The sequence below is a fragment of the Bombus flavifrons genome, unplaced genomic scaffold (genome assembly GCF_040668555.2).
Source record: "Bombus flavifrons isolate JBK064 unplaced genomic scaffold, iyBomFlav1_principal scaffold0019, whole genome shotgun sequence".
In the NCBI taxonomy this organism is placed as follows: domain Eukaryota; kingdom Metazoa; phylum Arthropoda; class Insecta; order Hymenoptera; family Apidae; genus Bombus; species Bombus flavifrons.
The window spans coordinates 84,204-107,087 of NW_027184764.1; the positions used below are offsets into that span (position 1 = coordinate 84,204).

The following is a 22,884-nucleotide window of genomic DNA, read 5'->3' on the forward strand; positions in this document are numbered from 1 at the left end:
ATTTGAGTTCAATGGTAGGAACGAGTTTACCTTAATCAAATGGACGTTGATCTAGGAATCGGTAGCTACTCGTTACAGTGCGGTGTCGGCTCGCGTATGTGCTGAGCGAGGAAGGAGTTCCTTTCCGAGGGCAGCTCCTTTGGTTAGTTGCCTAAGTCGTTGGAATGTGGATTTCACGTGACACTGTATAGTCACTCGTCAGTGCACTTTTTAATGGCGCGAAATCCGGCTCGAAGGACCATGTAATTTCGACCAATCGCGGGGAGACGCAATCGCGAGGAGAGACGTCAACGGGAGTCGTAAATTCCCGTTACGATTATACTAGTCGACACCACGAGTTGATCGATCCCCTGATTTCCGTTAGGATAATAGGGGTGATTAAGTTTATATAACACTGTGATTCACAGAATTATAAAATATATATTTCCAACACTTAAACTACACTGTTGAGTAGATATAAATCGTCGATAACAACTTGTCGCACGAAGATGAGATAGATATGAATAGTAGAGCAAGGTTCGTACAGTCGAATTTCGTATGTTAGTGGACGGGAGAGTTGTTTTTCTTACTACCTGTCGCCCTTAGGCTAGCACGGAAGAAAGCTCGGTGTGGGTGTGCCCTTTGCATGAAGAACGCGGATTCGTTATTCACGCTGTTCGTCAGGAAAAGTGAGGGCAACGATCCGCGATGTCGATTGGTTGTGACCCATGCTGATACGTGAAGGAATGAGTCGGAAGCCTCCTACCGAAGTGGTTCATGAATGACCTTGTACATGGAAAAACCCAGCCTGTTTTAATAGATAGCTATTCGGTTTTTCCTAATGGTTGCGTACCCGCTTTCTCCATGTTTTTAATTGCGCCTAATAAACCCAAGGACCTTTCTAAAAACCAGATGTGCGTCGAAAATATTTTTAGCCTTAAGAAATCTTTCAAGACAACGGATCGCCTGAAGACCCATATTGACACAATACAAAGAAACAGACAAGTTATGGTGGGTCCTTAGGTTTATTGAGGTATGAAATGACATTACGCAGGCCGTCGGCTGCACGGTCGCGAGAGCTGCAGCGCCGATGTTTTAGGCGACGTAACATATATCTTGTGTGAATTCGAAGGAAGGATAAGAGAGAGTTAACAAGTTTCTAAGCTTTCAGTAGTTTTTATTCACTAACAGTCCTGACTAAGAATATACAATTCAGTACTAATATATACAGAAATATACAAATATCCACATAAAACTGTACATACAATCATGCGAACAAAAACATATATACAAAGCCATACATACAAAACTATACATACGTTGATTATTATACATAGGAAAAAAAGAGTGACAAGAGTACCGATTATTGGGGATCGAGGTATCCCAACTCCAGCCAGTATGCTGCCATATCTCTTGCGGATTCTCCCGGCTCTCGGTCCAGCAGCAACCTTGCAGTTATTGCTTCTCCCGGAGAAGGATCGATGTTGACTAGGCTCCCTGTCCGTCGCAACATGGTGAATCGGGTCACTCGATGTCTCTTCGCTTGGATCGGTTGTTATCGTACACCTGGCAGGACGATTTTTCTAGCCCACGGTGCCATTTTTGCCAAATTCCGTGGCAGCAGCCGTATTGAACTGAGACATTGCTCGCTTTCTAACCCCCAATCGATTAGAAACACGATGTAGCCAGTCATGGTCCGTTGTAAAAGGATGGCTCTTTCCCAAGCGCTAGCTTCCTTAAAATCTACTAGCACGGCGACTAGCATCCCTGCTCTTAAACTTTTCGCCTTCGGCAAGTACTCCATGGGATGTTCCATCATCTCCAAATTGAGTGTTTTGGTTATCTTCGGACATCCAACCAAACGAACCCACATGGTGGTAAGTGATTCGACTCGAACTACCCGGACAGGAACTCCTTCTCGGAACCGATCGTTTGTGCGTTGTAAAATCTCCATGTTTTACAAATCTTTGAAAAAATTTCGAATGTTAATGTTCGACTATACTGAGCTGCCTAGTTGACGTGTCTAGCACGGATGATGCTCTGGCTCCGCCGGGAATCGGACCTACTTTATATACCTGCAGCGCCGACCCTGAAGACTTACTCGGTCACCGCTTGAACTAAACGCACTTTTTCGTTTGTCTTGTTTCACACTTTTCTTGTCCTCGCAATATTTTATAACAATGTTAACAGTAAATACAGGCAGAATATATAGTATATTTTTGATACACAAGTGTCAGATATCAATTATTGTTTTCCGTTAAAATAAATATACCATAATTAGATGCTCTTTTTAACATTCCGATCCGCATTCTTACAATATTTTACAATTTTTGACCTGAGAATGTCGCTAGAAAATCGAAAACGAACAATTTGAAAAGCACTAGCACGCTTCAATGTGAAAATTATGACGTGGGTGTATGTGCTTTGCCCTGCTTTAAAATATATCACATTCAATTGTATTATTAATTATTAATGTAAATTATTAATGTTCAAGAATATGCATCATATCCCTAAGAAAAATTATCATTTATTTATCCAATGTGCTTGCGTAGAGAACAGCATTATCCGCCACATATTGCAGTGCTGTATCGTTTACGCGTAATTCGCGTCAAACCCTGCCATACGAAGGAACATCCCTGCTCAAAATTCAATCGTACCTAAGACGGTAAATCGATCCTTTGCAAGTTTTCTTCAAAGAGATACGCGATACGACTTGTTGGATTGAAGGGTTTCTTTTCTTCTTTCATTTCTCCTCCTTTCTTTCTATTTGCTCCTTTGCTTCTCTTTGGTCGTCACTAGTTTTCGTTTTAGTGGCGAAGAGAAATAGTTGGAACGAATTTGATTTGCGGAGTTTAAACTCGGCTCTTCGCTGATATCCGATTCGTAGTTTGGTGATTGACAATTATTGGAGTGGTGAACAACGCTTTGTATTTCATGTATTTTACGGAAGACTGCTTTATAAATTCGATATATACGAAATTCCCATAACCCCTCGTATCGAATAGATGGAATTTTATATATAGTTCAATTTTCTTACTTGTATAAATACGAAAGTTTTTATTTTGGTACTTTGTCTTCTCTGGATTATGAATTAGTCCGAAACTCTTTCCGACAACTTCCTCTCGCGAAATAAAATATTCCTTGCTATAGAAAATCGTAGAAAATCAAATTCCTATATTAATCCTCTATCGTTATCAATTTAAATTTCGTTATCGAGTAAAAATTATTATTTTATTAAATTCCTTAAAAAATCGGAACAAACCTTCCGGGCAACTTATATTATATCTAATATATCGATAACGGTTTCGTATTATTCGATCGTGTAATGTAAAAATATAATTGTTACAACCGTTTGCGGAGAGACGCGATCGCGAGGAAAGCGCATCAGCGTGAGGCGTAAATTCTCGCTACGATTTTGACAATCGACGCCGCGAATTAGTCGCACTTCTGTTATCTTAACCGACACAGGGGAACGAAATGAACGGTTGACACCCGTACAAAAATTTCAGTATCTCAGTTCATCCTTGACCGGAAAGGCATAAAATCGTTAGACATTACAAAGGTAAATTATCCAATCGCTATCGACGTTCTAAAAGACAAATTTGACTGTCACCGTCAAGTCCGCATGCGCCACTGGGACTTGATTTTCGATTATCCGAAAATAACTAAGGAGACACCCGAAGCTATAGACGATTTCCTTGAGACGGTCGAAATAAATCTCAAAGCTTTAGATAAATTAGGTGAACCAATCACGTCAAACGTTGTCCTCATCAAATTGTTCACATCGAAGCCGTCATTCGCAAATGGCAACGCACATTACTGGACAAAAAAATGCCGTCATATACACACTTGGTAGATTTTCTTAAAACACCTACGAACGGCGATAGGACAAGTTCAACACCAACCGAGATAAAAAAGGCGCCCGACCAACATAACCGACAGCGACAACACGCGCCGCGAATTCACACTTTCGCCACTACACACAAGACGTTGGCGTGTCCAACTTGTCAAGGACCACACGAAATATGGCATTGCGATGTGTTCAAGGTGAAGTCTGCCAAAAATCTCCTCGAAATCGTCAAAAAGGCTTCACTCTGTACAAATTTCCTAGGTACAGAACACACTCATGCTCAATACTCAGCCGGTTCATGTCGCATATGCAGACAGCGACATCATACATATTTGCATCAACACCAAGGTCACGACAAATCACGATCATCTAGTGGCCAATCGTCGAGCGGTCATTCTTCGAGCGATCGATCTTCTAACGGACGATCATCACCTAGTTCATCGACACCTCCGTCGTCCCACCGTTCGAGACGCGCATCCACGTCTCCCCTGTCGTCGCCCCTATCGTCTACACGAACTTCTCCCCGAGGGTCTCCGCGAACTTCTCCAAAACGCGAGCCTCGGTGTTCTCGAACAAAAGTAGTCGAATTAAACCTACCGTCCAGTTCTCAACGACACGGGAAGGAATGACCGAATCACAGAGAACCGATTCACTGACCTCGCTTCATTCCAAATTCCATCACGATCTCTTGGTCACAGAACAGGTCAACATACTTAACAATAAAAATCAACCATTCCCTTGTAGAGCTCTGCTAGACACCGGCTCTAGCATGAATTTCATAACCGAAAAACTCGCTAGTTCATTAAAACTCAACCAACGGAAATTTTCGGTCCCAATCGGAACTCTCGACGCGTTATCGACGACCTCGAAACGCTATATCGACGGCCACGATCACCTCAATTGACGGCACATACGAACGCACACTGACGTTCCTGGTCATTCCAACTATATCGACTTGGGTCCCAGATCAAACCATAGATCGCTCACTGATACAAATACCGAGGAATCTCCAACTTGCCGATCCAGCATTCCATGGACCTGTTCGGATCGAAATCTTACTGAGCGCCGGCCCAACACTAGCATCACTTTGCGTAAGTCAACTCAATATCAGTCACTCAAACGGGCCCGACTTGCGGCTGCAAAAAACGCGATTCGGATGGGTCATCGGGGGGAGTCCAACCCCACAATGCTCAGCTCGTACATTTCACGCTTCCACGACGGCTTTACAGGCGGACCTCGCCCGTTTTTGGGAAATCGGCGAGGGGCCGCCCACTTCACACAGTTCTGAGGCGGAACGACAATGCGAGGAGCATTTTCGAAATCGACGAAGGGCGATACATTGTCGCTCTTCCATTTATCGAAACAACGCCTTCGCTTGGATCCTCTAAAACCATGGCGATGAAACGACTCACATCTCTCTGCCGTCGTTTCCAACGAGATAAATAATTCGAAGCTGACTATCACGCCGTAATACGAGAATAATTGGAATTAGGACACGTGTCGAAGATCACCACGGATCACTCCACGGCCGACGGATATTTTCTGCCACATCACGGCGTGAACAAAGAGTCCAGCCAAACAACGAAACTCCGAGTCGTGTTCGACGGATCGGCACCAACCACCACCGGAGTTTCCTTAAACGACTTACTTCACACGGGACCGAAACTACAAGAAGACTTATTTTTTATTCTCCTGAGATTTCGTTCTCATCAATACGTCCTTACAGGCGATATTGAATAAATGTACAGGCAATTTCTTGTGCGTCAAGAGGATCGGAAATTCCAACAAATTTTGTGGCGTAACTCTAATGGAGAAATTGACACCTATCAACTTAACACAGTAACGTTCGGGCTTTCGGCGGCTCCTTATCTAGCCATTCGGTGCCTCAAACAATTTGCGGACGACGAGGGACGTCGATATCCACAAGCGGCGATAGTCTTACAGCGAGATTTCTACGTCGACGATGTTCTCACAGGGGTTGATACAAAGGTCGAGGCACAATCATTGAGAACGGAACTCACAGAACTACTCAAACTAGCCGGTTTAAATATTCGAAAATGGGCATCAAACGACCGAGAGCTGCTACAAGGACATTCCGAACAGGATATAAACGACAAACTACTTTTAGGCGAATCTCAAACATTCAAAACTCTGGGCGTTGTTTGGAACTCCTCTGACGATTCGATCCTATATTCCGTTAAAATCAATCCTACCAGCTCTCGAATCACGAAAAGAATAATCAGCTCCGAAATCGCCAAGATCTACGATCCTCTTGGATTACTTGCACCAGTAATCGTGCGAGCTAAGATGCTACTCCAACGACTTTGGACGTTAAAAATCAATTGAGACGAATCTCTGCCGGCTGATTTACATACAGAATGGAATGAATACTATACGCAGTTACCATTACTAAACCACGTAAGGTTTCCACGCAAAACTGTCATCAAGTCTGCAACCGAAATTGAGCTACACGGGTTCTGTGACGCCAGCGAAAGGGCGTATGGGGCATGTGTTTACCTTCACACCATCACTCCGGAGGGCCATGTCTGGATACGACTCCTCACTGCGAAGTCAAAAGTGGCTCCGCTCAAATCACAAACTATTCCAAGGCTGGAACTGAGTGGAGCACTTCTTCTCACAACATTGACTACTACAGTCCTTCAAGCACTACCAAACAATATTTCTCGGACTGTTTATTGGACTGACTCTACCATTGTCCTTCATTGGATCAACACATCACACCATACGCTGAAAACATTCGTCGCTAATCGTGTGGCAGAAATTCAAAGGAATGACAACCCTGCGGATCTCACATCCCGAGGACAATCGCCCGAAGACTTTCTACGACCAACCATTTGGCAATATGGACCGGAGTGGCTACAACAGCCTGAAGAATATTGGCCGACGTGGAACCCAATACCACTACCAATCGAAATACCGGAGCAAAAGAATGCAACCTGTCTGTCCGTGACTCCCGCCGACCACAGTCTGCTGGAGATATTCTCCTCTTGGCCTAAACTAATCAGAGTTACCGCTCGTTGTCTTCGATGGAGACAAAAACAGGATCGAGAGAGACCTCTAACTGCACATGATTTGACTATTGCGCACAACAAGCTTGTCAAATTATTACAACTTTGCTATTTTTCAGATGAGATCCGTATTCTCCGAGCTGATCGAAATTCTGCAGTGAGGGGGAAGTTACAACGGCTCAATCAATTTCTGGACAAGGACGGGGATGTTGCGAGTCGGAGGCCGACTCAGTCACTCAACAATCCGATTATTCGTCACAAAAACATTCGATTATTTTACCTAAGTCTTCCGTTACAGCACACGTAATCGAGCATGAACACATCTTAACCTTCCACTCCGGAACTCAAGCTACTCTATACGCCATAAGATGATCTTATTGGCCTATCGACGAACGTAGTCAAGTTTGGAGCACTGTGAAGAAGTGCGTCCGTTGCTGCCGTGCCAATCCACCTCCAGTGGATTACGTAATGGGTGACCTCCCAGCCGCACGGATAACTGAATCTCGGCCGTTTACCAACGTCGGAATTGACTATTGCGGACCATTTTACATCAAGGAACGAAAGGACCGCAACCGACGCGAAATTAAGGTATACGTGGCAATCTTTGTATGTCTTGCAGTTAAAGCAGTTCACATCGAGCTGGTCATCGACCTCACAAGCTTTATTTATTGCTCGTCGAGGATTCTGTCTAACAATATACTCTGACAACGGTACCAACTTCGTTAGCGCCAACAATGAATTACGAGAGCTCCGAAACCTCCTGCACTCCGACGATCATAAGGTGAAGGTTCAGTCTTTTTTAGCCGACCGACGGATCGAATGGCGCTTCATTCCGCCCAACTCACCCCACTTCGGCGGGTTATGGGAGGCTGCAGTGAAATCTTTCAAACGACATTTCAGACGTGTCGTAGGTAACGCGCTTTTAACATTCGAAAACTTAAATACACTCATCATTGAAATTGAGTCTATCCTCAACTCCCGTCCGCTCACTCCAATATCAATAGATCCAAATGATCTCCTTGTCCTCACTCCCGGTCACTTCCTCATCGGAGACTCACCAACAAGTTTTCGAGAACGAGATTTCAGGGATACTCCGTCCAATCGTCTCTCCAGCTGGCAACATCTTTAAAAGCTCAAACAACATTTCTGGCGAATCGAGAGTACCTGAACGAGTTGAATATCCGGAACAAATGGAGCAAGGGCAGTCACGGCATATGAGAAGGCACCATCGTCATTCTCAGAGAGGACAACATTCCCCCAATGCAATGGTCATTGGGCAGAATCATCAAGGTCCAAACCGGCGCAGACGGCATCATACGGACGGCTACCGTCCGAACGGCAACGAGCACCCTGGATCGGAGCATCAAGCGGATGGTACCACTACCGAGCAGATCGACGTCAGATGACTCCGAAGCATTCATTAACAGTAAGGAATTCTAGAAGAGACCCACCTCACAGCACCACATCTTATCAATTGATCGGTACCCTCTCAACGGGGGGAGTATGTTACGACACGAGGCATTCCATAGGCCGTATTCTTAACCGTTGCTCGTGGCACGACAGTGTCGCAGACGGATCGTCTCAATCATCCGACAAATATACAATGTATCGGCTAGCAGCAAACAGAGCGAGTTCCAGAACCTTCGATTCGGTCCGTTATTTTAACTACACACATAAGGTGACACGCGTGCTGATGGCGTGATCGGTGGCGTGACCCGAGCATAGTGGGGATCGCCTCCCAAAGAACACAAAGGGACCATCGAAGGTCAATCAGTATCGATTGAGAAACCGAACGGAATGCGCTAAAAGAGTCTAACGAACAAAATCCAAGTCGCATAGTCTACCAACTATATCAATAAATATTGTAAAGCCGAGTCGATTTATTACATCAAAGTAACTGTATAATCGTTCAATAACTTGTGACGTGCTTATTGTATTCTTATATATATTGTCGAATATACCATTTTTTGTTAACCTGTTAATTCAGTGTTAACCTCATTTACCTAACTCTGTTATCTTAACCGAAACAGGGGAAAGACTATTTTGCGCCGACGATTATCAAAATCGTAGCGAGAATTTACGCCTCTCGCTGACGCGCTTTCCTCGCGATCGCGTCTCTCCGCGAACGGTTGTAACAATTATATTTTTACATTACACGATCGAATAATACGAAACCGTTATCGATATATTAGATATAATATAAGTTGCCCGGAAAGTTCGTTCCGATTTTTTAAGGAATTTAATAAAATAATAATTTTTACTCCATAACGAAATTTAAAATGATAACGATAGAGGAATAATATAGGAATTTGATTTTCTACGATTTTCTATAGCAAGGAATTTTTTATTTCGCGAGAGGAAGTTGTCGGAAAGAGTTTAGGACTAATTCATAATCCAGAGAAGACAAAGTACCAAAATAAAAACTTTCGTATTTATACAAGTAAGAAAATTTAACTATATATAAAATTCCATCTATTCGATACGAGAGGTTATGGGAATTTCGTATATATTGAATTTAAAAAGCAGTCTTCCATAAAATACATGAAATACAACGCGTTGTTCACCACTCCAATAATTGTCAATCACCAAACTACGAATCGGATATCAGCGAAGAGCCGAGTTTAAACTCCGCAAATCAAATTCGTTCCAACTATTTCTCTTCGCCACTAAAACGAAAACTAGTGACGACCAAAGAGAAACAAAGGAGCAAATAGAAAAAAAGGAGGAGAAACGAAAGAAGAAAAGAAACCCTTCAATCCAACAAGTCGTATCGCGTATCTCTTTGAAGAAAACTTGCAAAGAATCGGTTTACCGTTTCTTAAGGGTATGATGCATACACTTGAACTTTAATAACTTACCTTAATAATGAATAATACAATTGAGTGTTATATATTTTAAAGCAGGGCAAAGCGCATACACCCACGTCATAATTTTCACATTCAAGATGCTAGTGCTTTTCAAATTGTTCGTTTTCTATTTTCCAGCGACATTCTCAGGTTAAAAATTCTAAAATATTGTAAGAATGCGGATCGGAATGTTAAAAAGAGCATCTAATTATGGTATATTTATTTTAACGGAAAACAATAATTGATATCTGACACTTGTGTATCAAAAATATACTATATATTCTGCCTGTATATACTGTCAACATTGTTATAAAATATTGCGAGGACAAGAAAAGTGTGAAACAAGACAAACGAAAAAGTGCGTTTAGTTCAAGCGGTGACCGAGTAAGTCTTCAGGGTCGGCGCTGCAGGTATATAAAGGGGGTCCGATTCCCGGCGGAGCCAGAGCATCATCCGTGCTAGACACGTCAACTAGGCAGCTCAGTATAGTCGAACATTAAAATTCGAAATTTTTTCGAAGATTTGTAAAACATGGAGATTTTACAACGCACAAACGATCGGTTCCGAGAAGGAGTTCCTGTCCGGGTAGTTCGAGTCGAATCACTTACCACCATGTGGGTTCGTTTGGTTGGATGTCCGAAGATAACCAAAACACTCAATTTGGAGATGATGGAACATCCCATGGAGTACTTGCCGAAGGCGAAAAGTTTAAGAGCAGGGATGCTAGTCGCCGTGCTAGTAGATTTTAAGGAAGCTAGCGCTTGGGAAAGAGCCATCCTTTTACAACGGACCATGACTGGCTACATCGTGTTTCTAATCGATTGGGGGATAGAAAGCGAGCAATGTCTCAGTTCAATACGGCTGCTGCCACGGAATTTGGCAAAAATGGCACCGTGGGCTAGAAAAATCGTCCTGCCAGGTGTACGATAACAACCGATCCAAGCGAAGAGACATCGAGTGACCCGATTCACCATGTTGCGACGGACAGGGAGCCTAGTCAACATCGATCCTTCTCCGGGAGAAGCAATAACTGCAAGGTTGCTGCTGGACCGAGAGCCGGGAGAATCCGCAAGAGATATGGCAGCATACTGGCTGGAGTTGGGATACCTCGATCCCCAATAATCGGTACTCTTGTCACTCTTTTTTTCCTATGTATAATAATCAACGTATGTATAGTTTTGTATGTATGGCTTTGTATATATGTTTTTGTTCGCATGATTGTATGTACAGTTTTATGTGGATATTTGTATATTTCTGTATATATTAGTACTGAATTGTATATTCTTAGTCAGGACTGTTAGTGAATAAAAACTACTGAAAGCTTAGAAACTTGTTAACTCTCTCTTATCCTTCCTTCGAATTCACACAAGATATATGTTACGTCGCCTAAAACATCGGCGCTGCAGCTCTCGCGACCGTGCAGCCGACGGCCTGCGTAATGTCATTTCATACCTCAATAAACCTAAGGACCCACCATAACTTGTCTGTTTCTTTGTATTGTGTCAATATGGGTCTTCAGGCGATCCGTTGTCTTGAAAGATTTCTTAAGGCTAAAAATATTTTCGACGCACATCTGGTTTTTAGAAAGGTCCTTGGGTTTATTAGGCGCAATTAAAAACATGGAGAAAGCGGGTACGCAACCATTAGGAAAAACCGAATAGCTATCTATTAAAACAGGCTGGGTTTTCCCATGTACAAGGTCATTCATGAACCACTTCGGTAGGAGGCTTCCGACTCATTCCTTCACGTATCAGCATGGGTCACAACCAATCGACATCGCGGATCGTTGCCCTCACTTTTCCTGACGAACAGCGTGAATAACGAATCCGCGTTCTTCATGCAAAGGGCACACCCACACCGAGCTTTCTTCCGTGCTAGCCTAAGGGCGACAGGTAGTAAGAAAAACAACTCTCCCGTCCACTAACATACGAAATTCGACTGTACGAACCTTGCTCTACTATTCATATCTATCTCATCTTCGTGCGACAAGTTGTTATCGACGATTTATATCTACTCAACAGTGTAGTTTAAGTGTTGGAAATATATATTTTATAATTCTGTGAATCACAGTGTTATATAAACTTAATCACCCCTATTATCCTAACGGAAATCAGGGGATCGATCAACTCGTGGTGTCGACTAGTATAATCGTAACGGGAATTTACGACTCCCGTTGACGTCTCTCCTCGCGATTGCGTCTCCTCGCGATTGGTCGAAATTACATGGTCCTTCGAGCCGGATTTCGCGCCATTAAAAAGTGCACTGACGAGTGACTATACAGTGTCACGTGAAATCCACATTCCAACGACTTAGGCAACTAACCAAAGGAGCTGCCCTCGGAAAGGAACTCCTTCCTCGCTCAGCACATACGCGAGCCGACACCGCACTGTAACGAGTAGCTACCGATTCCTAGATCAACGTCCATTTGATTAAGGTAAACTCGTTCCTACCATTGAACTCAAATATGGCTCAAGCTGAACCGATCAGCACGTTGCGGCGTAGACGAAGTGCCTTAGTCAGCCGATTTGCAACCACGAAGCGTCAACTCGAGGAATATGAAGCGTCTGGACGGGTAGACAAATACTACCTAATAGCTTGCCGTAATTCATTCGACGAAAATTGGCGAAAAATCAGCGCGGTGCAAGAGGAATTAGAAGCGTTAGATGAGGGGGAAATCGCTCGTGCAGATTCTTTATTGCGTGAGCATCATAATATTGAAGTACAGATCCTGGACCTCTTCGACCGACTACCATCAACAACCCCTTCGCCAACAAAGACCCGCGATCCATGCGTGAAACCTGAGACGACACCAATCACTTTGCCAGAGGTCCGTTTGCCTCAATTCGACGGTGCCCTCGAGAACTGGACTTATTTCTACGACACGTTCTCATCCACAGTGGATCGGAATGAAAACTTATCAAACGTCCAAAAGTTCCAACATCTACGTTCATCTATAACTGGACGGGCCGCACGGAGCATACAATCCTTAGAACTCACAGAGGCCAACTATCCCATCGCGCTCAACACACTGAAGGAGAAATTTAATTGTGCCCTCCGGATCTGTATGCGTCATTGGGAATTACTGCGCAGTTATCCCGAAATAAAAAGGGAAACTCCAGAAGCCATTGAGGACTTGCTGGAAACCGTCAGCGTAAGTTTGAAAGCGCTCGAAAAGTTAGGACAGCCTGTAACATCAGATGTAGTGATTATTGAGTTGCTTGCGTCGAAATTACCTTCGTCCAGCATGCGTAAATTGCAACGCACGTTGCCAAACCAAGACGTGCCTTCCTATCAACATCTGATGGACTTTCTGAAAACACGGGCAAACGGTAATCAGCTCCTTTCTAAATCAAAGGAAACTAAAAGGTCAACCCACAAACAACATCGTCATCGACAAAACATACCGCGTGGCCGAACCTTTGCCACAACCAGCAAGACATTAGTGTGCCCGACCTGCAGCGGACCCCACGTACTCAGACATTGTAAGGTCTTCAAAGCCAAATCGGCTGTAGAACGCTTTCAAATCGTAAAAGGGGCAGCGTTATGTATAAACTGCCTAGGCAGCGGACATTCGCTGACACAGTGTACAGCGAGTTCGTGTCATATCTGCGGGCAACGATACAACACCTACCTACACCGAGAGCAAACGCAGATCATTTCACGTTCGTCGAGTAGTCAGTCATCTAGCCGTCGATCGTCCAGCAATCGGTCGTCCAGCAATCGGTCGTCAAGCAGTCGGTCGTCTAGCGGTCGGTCATCGAGCGGTCGGTAGTCGAGCAATCGTTCATCGAGCGGTCGGTCGCCGGGCAGTCGTTCATCGCACAAACGATCTTCTAAGCGACAATCCCCACCTGGATCATCGAAGTCGCGTTCGTATCACAAGTCGAGACGGACATGTAGTGTGGTTCCTGGTGTCGGGTGCTTTCCTGAGATATAGAATCATATACAGCGCCCGGGCATCCCCAGAGCCATCGGAGTTGGGATACGCCCAACCAGCGCACATGGTACCGAGTACCTATGTTACCTCGATTAGTTAGGCCTGCAGGGGCTTTCACTCGTCTCAGGTGAAACGGGGCTTTTTCCGAGCCCTACCGTCTTCTCGGGACGGTATCCGGAGCTGGTGGGACGCTGCTCACCCGCCGAAGGCCTTTCGGGGGAACCATGTCCCCCTTAAATCGGCCCTCTTGCCAGCATTTGGCCACAACCACTGCCACCACGAGTCCATACCCATAATTGGCCGAGCCGAGGGCTCGCTACACCCTCAGGGCTAACGCTCGGCCGCCCGTGGTACCATTCTTAGTCAATGGTGGGACTGTTCTTTGTGGATGTACCGCCACGTCTCTGCTGCACGGCTATCCTGCTAACCGTCCTCGACAGACCCAGATGAGACTCACGTAAGCGGGAGTTGAGGAAATGTACCTCGGCGGCTCTCCCGACGGTCTCGCCCTTCGCTTCAGGATCGTGGGTGCGCTACTACCCAAGGCTCCGTGGGGAAGACTTAGTCTTACACCACGGCAACCTTCCTTGCGGTGTACATAGAGGACTCACGTAAGCGGGACGCTTGTCCCGACGGTCCTCCCTGGCTGCGGGAACGTGGGTTTGCCAGCCCCCATAGACTCGCAAAAGCGAATCCTCCCTGCGGGAAGTCGAGACGGACAACCGAATCTTCCCGGAAGCATACATATTCGGCTCCTAAAGACTCGAAAGTTCCTGAGTCAAGCTCCCCACGGACCAAGGGCACCGCCATACACACCTTGTCCAAGTCCCAACCAGAGCAAAACTGACTAGCTAAACAGACTACAGAAAGGTGGACCGTATTGGAAAATACATCTCCAAACGGCATACTACATCATGATCTACTGGTCACAGCACAGATCGATGTGCTAGACAAAAGGGCCTCACCAATCCGAGCCAGAGCTTTGCTAGATACCGGATCTAGTATGAATTTCATGACTGAGAAATTCGCAAAATCCCTCGGTATGAAACGAAGGAGATGTTCGGTTCCAATCGGCACCCTCGATGACTTGACTACAATTGCCAAGAGCCAGATCACGGCCACCATTGTTTCTGTGGATGGCAAATATGAACGTATAGTAACGTTCTTAATAATCCCAACAATATCGGCAGTCGTTCCAGATCAACCAATCGATAGGTCTGTCATCCAGCTACCCAAAAATCTAAGATTAACCGACCCAGCATTTCATCGACCAGGCCCGATCGACATATTATTAAGTTCGGGACCAACCTTAGCATCCTTTTGCGTCGGGCAGATCAAAATATCCCAAATCCACCGATACGGAGTTGTGTTTGCAAAAGACTCGATTCGGTTGGGTTATCGGGGGGAGCCCGCCAGCTCACGCGGGTATCCACTCCTTTCACGTCACCACCACCGACATACAAGCGGATCTCGCACGTTTTTGGGAAATCGATGAGGGACCACCTACCACGCATTTCTCAGAGGCGGAATTACAATGTGAGGAGCATTTCCGCAACCATGTCCAACGCAACAAGGAAGGGCGATACGTCGTCGCCCTGCCATTCAACGAGAAGCTTCCCACGCTGGGGACGTCAAGGTCCGTTGCCATGAGTAGACTCGCCTCGCTCCATCGCCGATTCCAACGCGACAAGCAATTCGAAGCCGCGTATAGTGCGGCGATCCAAGAGTATCTAGACTTGGGTCACATGACGAAGATCACGCCTGACCTTACCACAACCAACGGTTATTATTTGCCTCATCACGGCGTGATAAAGGAATCGAGTGATACTACGAAACTCCGAGTTGTTTTCGACGAATCAGCAATCAGCACTATCGGAGTCTCCCTCAACGACATTCTACATACAGGACCTAAATTACAGGAAGATCTAATTGAAATTCTATTGAGATTCCGGTCCCATCAATATGTTCTAACGGGTGACATTGAGAAGATGTATCGACAAATCCTCGTACGCCCAGAAGATCGTAAATATCAACTGATTCTATGGCGTAATTCCAACGGGGAGGTCGATACCTATCAACTTAACACCATGACGTTCGGACTATCAGCTGCCCCATACTTGGCCCTCCGATGCCTCAAACAATTAGCAGATGACGAAGGACATCGAATCCTGCGAGCAGCAGCGGTTGTGCAGCGCGATTTCTATGTCGACGACGCCCTCACCGGAGCCGACACAAAGGAAGAATTACTATCGGTAATACACGAACTCACAGACCTTCTCAGATCGGCCGGCTTACACATCCGGGAATGGGCATCCAATGACAAGGACATATTGCGAGGACTATCAGAAAGAGATACCAATAGAAGACTACAATTGGGCGAGTCACAGACGTTGAAAACTTTAGGCATCTATTGGGATTCTCAGGAAAACGCAATCCTTTACTCAGTTGAACCCACAGCGACCATCACTCGTGTCACTAAACGATCAATGAGTTCCGTGACAGCCCGAATTTATGATCCACTTGGTTTGCTCGCGCCAGTGATTGTCAAAGCAAAAATATTGCTTCAACGCGTCTGGGCATTAAAACTTGATTGGGATGAATCCCTACCAGCAGAGTTGCATACTGAATGGGATCGATATCATATCCAACTACCCTTGCTTAATGATATTCGGTTCCCTCGTAAAACCATAATCAAGGCAGCTAATCATATACAGTCACACGGCTTCTGCGACGCCATTGAAAAGGCATACGGAGCATGTGTCTATCTACGCAGTACCAATCCGGAGGGACACACACAAACTCAGATAGTCACTGCTCGATCTAAGGTCGCGCCACTGAAATCGTTGACAATCCCACGACTCGAGTTAAGCGGAGCATTACTCCTCGCCTCACTTATGTCCTTGATAAAGAAGTCCCTTACTATAAATGTTTCTCGCATTGTGTATTGGACGGATTCTACTATAGTGCTTCAGTGGATCAAGTCCTCGCCACACACATTGAAAACCTTTGTGGCGAACCGCGTAGCCGAGATCCAGACGAAAACAAACATCGACGATTGGCGTCATGTGCCCACCAACGACAATCCAACAGATCTCATCTCCCGCGGGCAGACTCCCAAGGAATTTCTGCGCCCGACCATCTGGAAAAACGGACCCGAATGGCTCAAATAACAAGAGGAAAACTGGCCGATCTCGATCCCCACGCCGCTGGGAGAACTCCCAGAACGAAAGAAGACGATATGCCTAACAACGAGTACCATCGATAATACACTCCTCCATAGATATTCGTCCTGGACAAGACTAATAAGAGTCGTCACTTGGTGTCTTCGATGGAGATATAAACAGAACCGATCCTCCCATCTAACAACAGACGAATTAACCACCGCACACAATAAATTGATAAAGGTAATCCAATCCCGACACTTCGCGGCGGAAATTCGGACACTGCAGAAAGATCGAGGCAAGGACGTTGGAGGAAAACTACAGCCACTAAATCCATTCCTCGACGAAGAGGGGATACTACGCGTCGGAGGACGACTAACCAACTCCGCTATCCCATTCAGGCAAAAGCATCCAATTATTTTGCCGAAATCGACAATAACCGAAATCATTATAAACCAAGAACATCGAAACAACCACCACACAGGGACACAAGCTACACTATACGCCGTGAGACTACGCTATTGGCCGATCGACGGCCGCAGCCAAGTGTGGCGCACTATCAAAAGGTGCGTCCGTTGCTGCAGAGCTAATCCTCCACCAGTAGAGTACTTGATGGGGGATTTACCAGAGGCGCGTATTACCGAATCGCGCCCGTTTACGAACGTCGAAATCGACTACAGCGGTCCGCTCTATATCAAAGAGAGAAGGAATCGCAACCGCAGTAAAGTCAAGGTATACGCTGCCATATTCGTCTGTCTGGCAACAAAAGCTGTCCACATCGAGTTAGTCAGCGATCTAACTACCGACGCATTCCTGGCCGCTCTACGCCGATTCATCTCCCGACGAGGATACTGCGCAACCATCCTAACCGACAATGGCACCAATTTCGTCGGAGCTAATCGGGAATTGCAAGAACTCCGAATCCTACTGCAGTCCGACGACCTCAAGGAAAAGGTGCAAAATTTTCTCGCCGACCGACAGATACAATGGCGTTTCAACCCCCCAAACTCACCACATTTTGGTGGTTTATGGGAAGCCGCCGTGAAATCGTTCAAACGTCATCTCATCCGCGTCGTCGGCACGGAGCTCTTGACCTTTGAGCACCTTAACACCCTTGTGATTGAGATTGAAGCAATTCTCAATTCACGCCCACTGACTCCCATCTCATCCGATCCGAAAGATCCCCCTGTCCTCACTCCCGGTCACTTTCTAATCGGTGATACATTAACGAGTTTACGGGAGCGTGATTTCAGGACAGTTCCATCAGGCCGGTTATCAAGTTGGCAGCGCATCCACCAGATCAAGCAGTACTTCTGGAGCAGATGGAATCGAGAGTACCTCAACGAGCTGACCCGCCGCAACAAATGGGACAAGGGAAAACATGACATCCGTGAAGGCACCGTAGTAATCCTCAGGGAGGATAACGTCCCATCTATGCAGTGGCCTTTGGGCCGCGTAATCAAGGTCCATCCAGGAGTCGACGGAATCATACGGACCGCTACCGTGCAGACGGCAACGAGTATCCTGGACCGTGGTGTCAAAAGATTGGTCCCCTTACCCATTCAACCAGAAACAGATGAATCCGAACACCCACCCGGAGCGAAGGAAATGGACAAACGACGCACCTGACTCCACAGCCAGAATTTGATCGGTGCCCTCTCAACGGGGGGAGGATGTTACGTCGCCTAAAACATCGGCGCTGCAGCTCTCGCGACCGTGCAGCCGACGGCCTGCGTAACGTCATTTCGACCCTCAATAAACCTAAGGACCCACCATAACTTGTCTGTTTCTTTGTATTGTGTCAACATGGGTCTTCAGGCGATCCGTTGTCTTGAAAGATTTCTTAAGGCTAAAAATATTTTCCACGCACATCTGGTTTTTAGAGAGGTCCTTGAGTTTATTAGGCGCAATTAAAAACACGGAGAAAGCGGGTAGGCACCCATTAGGAAAAACCGAATAGCTATCTATTAAAACAGGCTGGGTTTTCCCATGTACAAGGTCATTCATGAACCACGTCGGTAGGAGGCTTCCGACTCATTCCTTCGCGTATCAGCATGGGTCACAACCAATCGACATCGCGGATCGTTGCCCTCACTTTTCCTGACGAACAGCGTGAATAACGAATCCGCGTTCTTCATGCAAAGGGCACACCCACACCGAGCTTTCTTCCGTGCTAGCCTAAGGGCGACAGGTAGTAAGAAAAACAACGTCGAAGTCTAGCATCTAACTCTCCCGTCCACTAACATACGAAATTCGACTGTACGAACCTTGCACTACTATTCATATCTATCTCATCTTCGTGCGACAAGTTGTTATCGACGATTTATATCTACTCAACAGTGTAGTTTAAGTGTTGGAAATATATATTTTATAATTCTGTGAATCACAGTGTTATATTAACTTAATCACCCCTATTATCCTAACGGAAATCAGGGGATCGATAAACTCGTGGTGTCGATTAGTATAATCGTAACGGGAATTTACGACTCCCGTTGACGTCTCTCCTCGTGATTGCACCTCCCCGCGATTGGTCCAAATTACAACATACAAAATTAAATTTAATGTTCAGCTGGACAAATTGTACAGTGCAAAATAAAAAAAACGAGAATAAAGAAAGGAAAATAAAATAAAAAAAAAGAATAAAAGAACAAAAATAAAACAAAATAAAATAGAAAAAAAGTTAAATTTAAGATATCTTTTAAACTAATCATTTTTCAAGTCAAGTACTTGTATACCCATCTATAGAGAATTAAAAACTGCATCGAATCGCGTCTAAAAAATGCATCGTACCATTTACATCTGAAAATCATGGAATTGAACTAATCCGTGAGATTGTGATGTTTTTATTTTTGGCAATAAAATAAAAAATACAAAATGAAATAAATAAAATGCAGCAATCGAACAATACCCTAATGTGTAATTACAGCTTAACATGTACAGCTTTTCTCTGTATCTTATTATTACATTCAATTGCATAATGACACATGATTAAGAGAATTAGTTTCTTCCCTGTAGTGAATTCTCTAACAAAAATTATTTTTAAAAAAATTTGTTTAATCTTTATGTTTTATTTTTTACTTTTTTAGTCTTTATAGTTGTCGTCACAGTTGCCACATAAAAAAGTATTTTTTCAAATTTCACCTCGGATAAACCAACAATTATCTCCAATAGAAAACTGTCAAGTTTTTGAAATGAGCAAACGTTTCAAATTTCTGCTTTTTGCAGCTGTACGATAAATGAACGTTATTTAACTTCAATAGTATTGCGCAGGCAAACAGAAAAAGAAGCTAAATAAGAACCGTCAAAAATATGACAACGAATTGCTATCTTCATCGACCGCGATAAATTTTAATGCTGCGCGTTTTCTTTACAGACAATGAAAAATGATTCTCAATTATTGGTGACTGACAGAAAAAACAATTTTTCTCTGAGAAGCTGTTGCAATGGCGCTAATTTATGTGCTTTTATAATTATTCAATGGACGTCGAGTGGCAATTCAATCTTCATTAGTATGTCGATAATTCTTGATAAAAATGGTTATGAGATGAAGTAATATCTCTTCGAGAATTAATCACGGTAAATTAACGATTAATGACAATTACACGACTGTATCTACCGTACGAGTAAAATCTAGCGATGTTCTGTCGTTTCTCAAGTGATACAAATGTACATCAATGTAATATAAATGATAAATATTTTCTCGAAATATCGGGACAAAAATATAGGACAGAAAAGACAACCTCATGGAACTAGCGAGAATGTGAGACAATTGAGAGATAGAGGTAAGATCAAACGAACCGCCTTTTATGGTAGCCCAGTAACGTACGTAGCGGAAAAATTACCGGTGGATTTTAACTCTTACGTCGGGCGACCCTCTAGCTAGACCAGGCCGCGTGCCAGACGAATCCAGATGTCCGCTCACCCGTACTGCGTACCCTCAATAGTCTTAAGGACCCGTCATAAATCCCACGAATTTGCTAGCTAAGGTCCTTCAGACCGAACCAATGTCCTTTTTTTTATCGCTTCTTAACGACTATTGTCTACTACGGCTTGACAAGGGAAAGTTGATTTTTCTCACGTATGAGGCCTCCCACTTGCGCCTTTATCTCGAGGGCGGTTAGCATCCTTCCTCACCCACCACCATAGCAAATAACCAATTAACACCGAAGCCTATTTCCCTCACTCTCTTAGCCAAAATCGTCACCGACAAATCCGATAGTCCCGTGCGCTAGACACATCCATCCTTAGCTATCCTCCGCCACAGCATCATCACCGAACTTCACTGATCTTCCATCTTTCATGCAGTCAACACCCTTTGACCGGGTTTACACCCGTAGATCAGGCACTTACTTATCTTATACATACGCACCAGCGCAACTATCTTCTTTACAAAATTGCTGGAATAAACTGCGATTTATAACTAATTATATCAGTGTCATATTCAATTAAACCACCTATATTATCCTAATCGAAATAGGGGATCGATTATTTCGTGGCGTCGATTATCTAATCGTAACGGCAATTTACGACTCCCGTTGGCGTGCTTCCTCGCGATCGCGTCTCTCCGCGAGTGATCGAACACGATCAGAAGTGCGGAATCAGTCGAGGCAAACAATTAGTGATTATAGAAGACGTTTCAGTTGTGGCAGTGCGGATCATTTAAATGCTAAGTGTCCGGGGAAAGAAAAAGGTGCTAAGTGCTTTAAATGCTTATATTTGGCTGCAATACTCAGCATTAATCTAATTGCGTTAAACCGAGCAACGGGACTAAAGGTTTTCTTATAATCTATGCCTTCTTTCTGTGAACACCCTTTTATTAAAAGTCGCGTTTTCTATCGTTCCGAGTTGTCCGAATTTATCTTTACCTTCCTTAAGGTTGGTTGGTTAAAACCAACCTATTACTAACTACCTTCTGATCTTTTGGTTTTCCTACAAGAATCCACGTCTTATTTTCATGGTGCGATTTCATTTCATCATTCATAGCCGTTTTCCATAACTCGTTCTTTTCGGATCTCATCGCTTCGTTAAAATCCACCGCTACGTACGTTACTGGGCTACCATGAAAGTCGGTTCGTTTGATCTTACCTCTATCTCTCAATTGTCGCACATTCTCGCTAGTTCCATGATGTTGTTTTTTTTCCTATATTATTGTCCCCATATTTCGAGAAAATATTTATCATTTATATTACATTGATGTACATTTGCATCATTGGGAAACGACAAATATCGCTAGATTTTACTCGTACAGTAGGTACAGTCGTGTAATTATCATTAATCATTAATTTTCCGTGAGTAATCCACGAAGAGATATTACTTCATCTCATAAGCATTTTTAGCAAGAATTATCGACACACTAATGAAGATTGAATTGCCACTCGGCGTCCATTGAATATTTATAAAATCACATAAATTAGCGCAATTACAATAGCTTCTCAGAGAAAAATTGTTCTTTCTGTTAATCACCAATAATAGAGAAACATTTTTCATTGTCTGTAAAGAAAACGCGGTGCATTAAAATTTATCACGGTCGATAAAGATAGCAATACGTTGTCATATTTTTGACGGTTTTCATTTAGCTTAAATAACGTTCATTTATCGTACAGCTGTAAAAAGCAGAAATTTGAAACGCTTGCACAATTCAAAAACTTGACAATTTTCTATTGGAAATAATTGTTGGTTTATAAGAGGTGAAATTTGAAAAAATACTTTTTTATGTGGCAACTGTGACGACAACTATAAAGACTAAAAAAGTAAAAAATAAAATATACGGATTAAACAATTTTTTTTAAAACAATTTTTATTAGAAAATTCACTACAGGGAAGAAACTAGTTCTCTTAATTAGATATCATTATGCAATTGAATGTAATAATAAGATACAGGGAAAGGCTGTACATGTTATGCTGTAATTACACAATAGGGTATTGTTCGATTTCTGCACTTTATTTATTTCATTTTGTATTTTTAATTTTATTGCCAAAAATAAAAACATCAAAAGCTCGCGGATTAGTTCAATTCCAAGATTTTCAGATTTAAATAGTACGATGCATTTTTAAACGCGATTCGATGCAGTTTTTATTTATC

At 43.9% G+C, this 22,884-nt stretch overlaps 2 protein-coding genes across 2 annotated transcripts; both read left to right on the forward strand.

Annotated features, from left to right (window-relative positions):
- Positions 1 to 12,168: 12,168 nt before the first annotated feature.
- Positions 12,169 to 16,811, forward strand: LOC138189218 (uncharacterized). Its single transcript, XM_069131351.1, has 3 exons — positions 12,169 to 13,186; positions 14,574 to 14,856; positions 14,975 to 16,811. Exons 1-3 carry the CDS (start codon positions 12,169 to 12,171, stop codon positions 16,809 to 16,811), a joined length of 3,138 nt encoding a protein of 1,045 aa, XP_068987452.1.
- Positions 16,812 to 17,414: 603 nt separating this feature from the next.
- Positions 17,415 to 18,431, forward strand: LOC138189219 (uncharacterized). Its single transcript, XM_069131352.1, has one exon. The coding sequence runs from the start codon at positions 17,415 to 17,417 to the stop codon at positions 18,429 to 18,431; it is 1,017 nt and encodes a 338-aa protein (XP_068987453.1).
- The last annotated feature ends 4,453 nt before the right edge of the window (positions 18,432 to 22,884 follow it).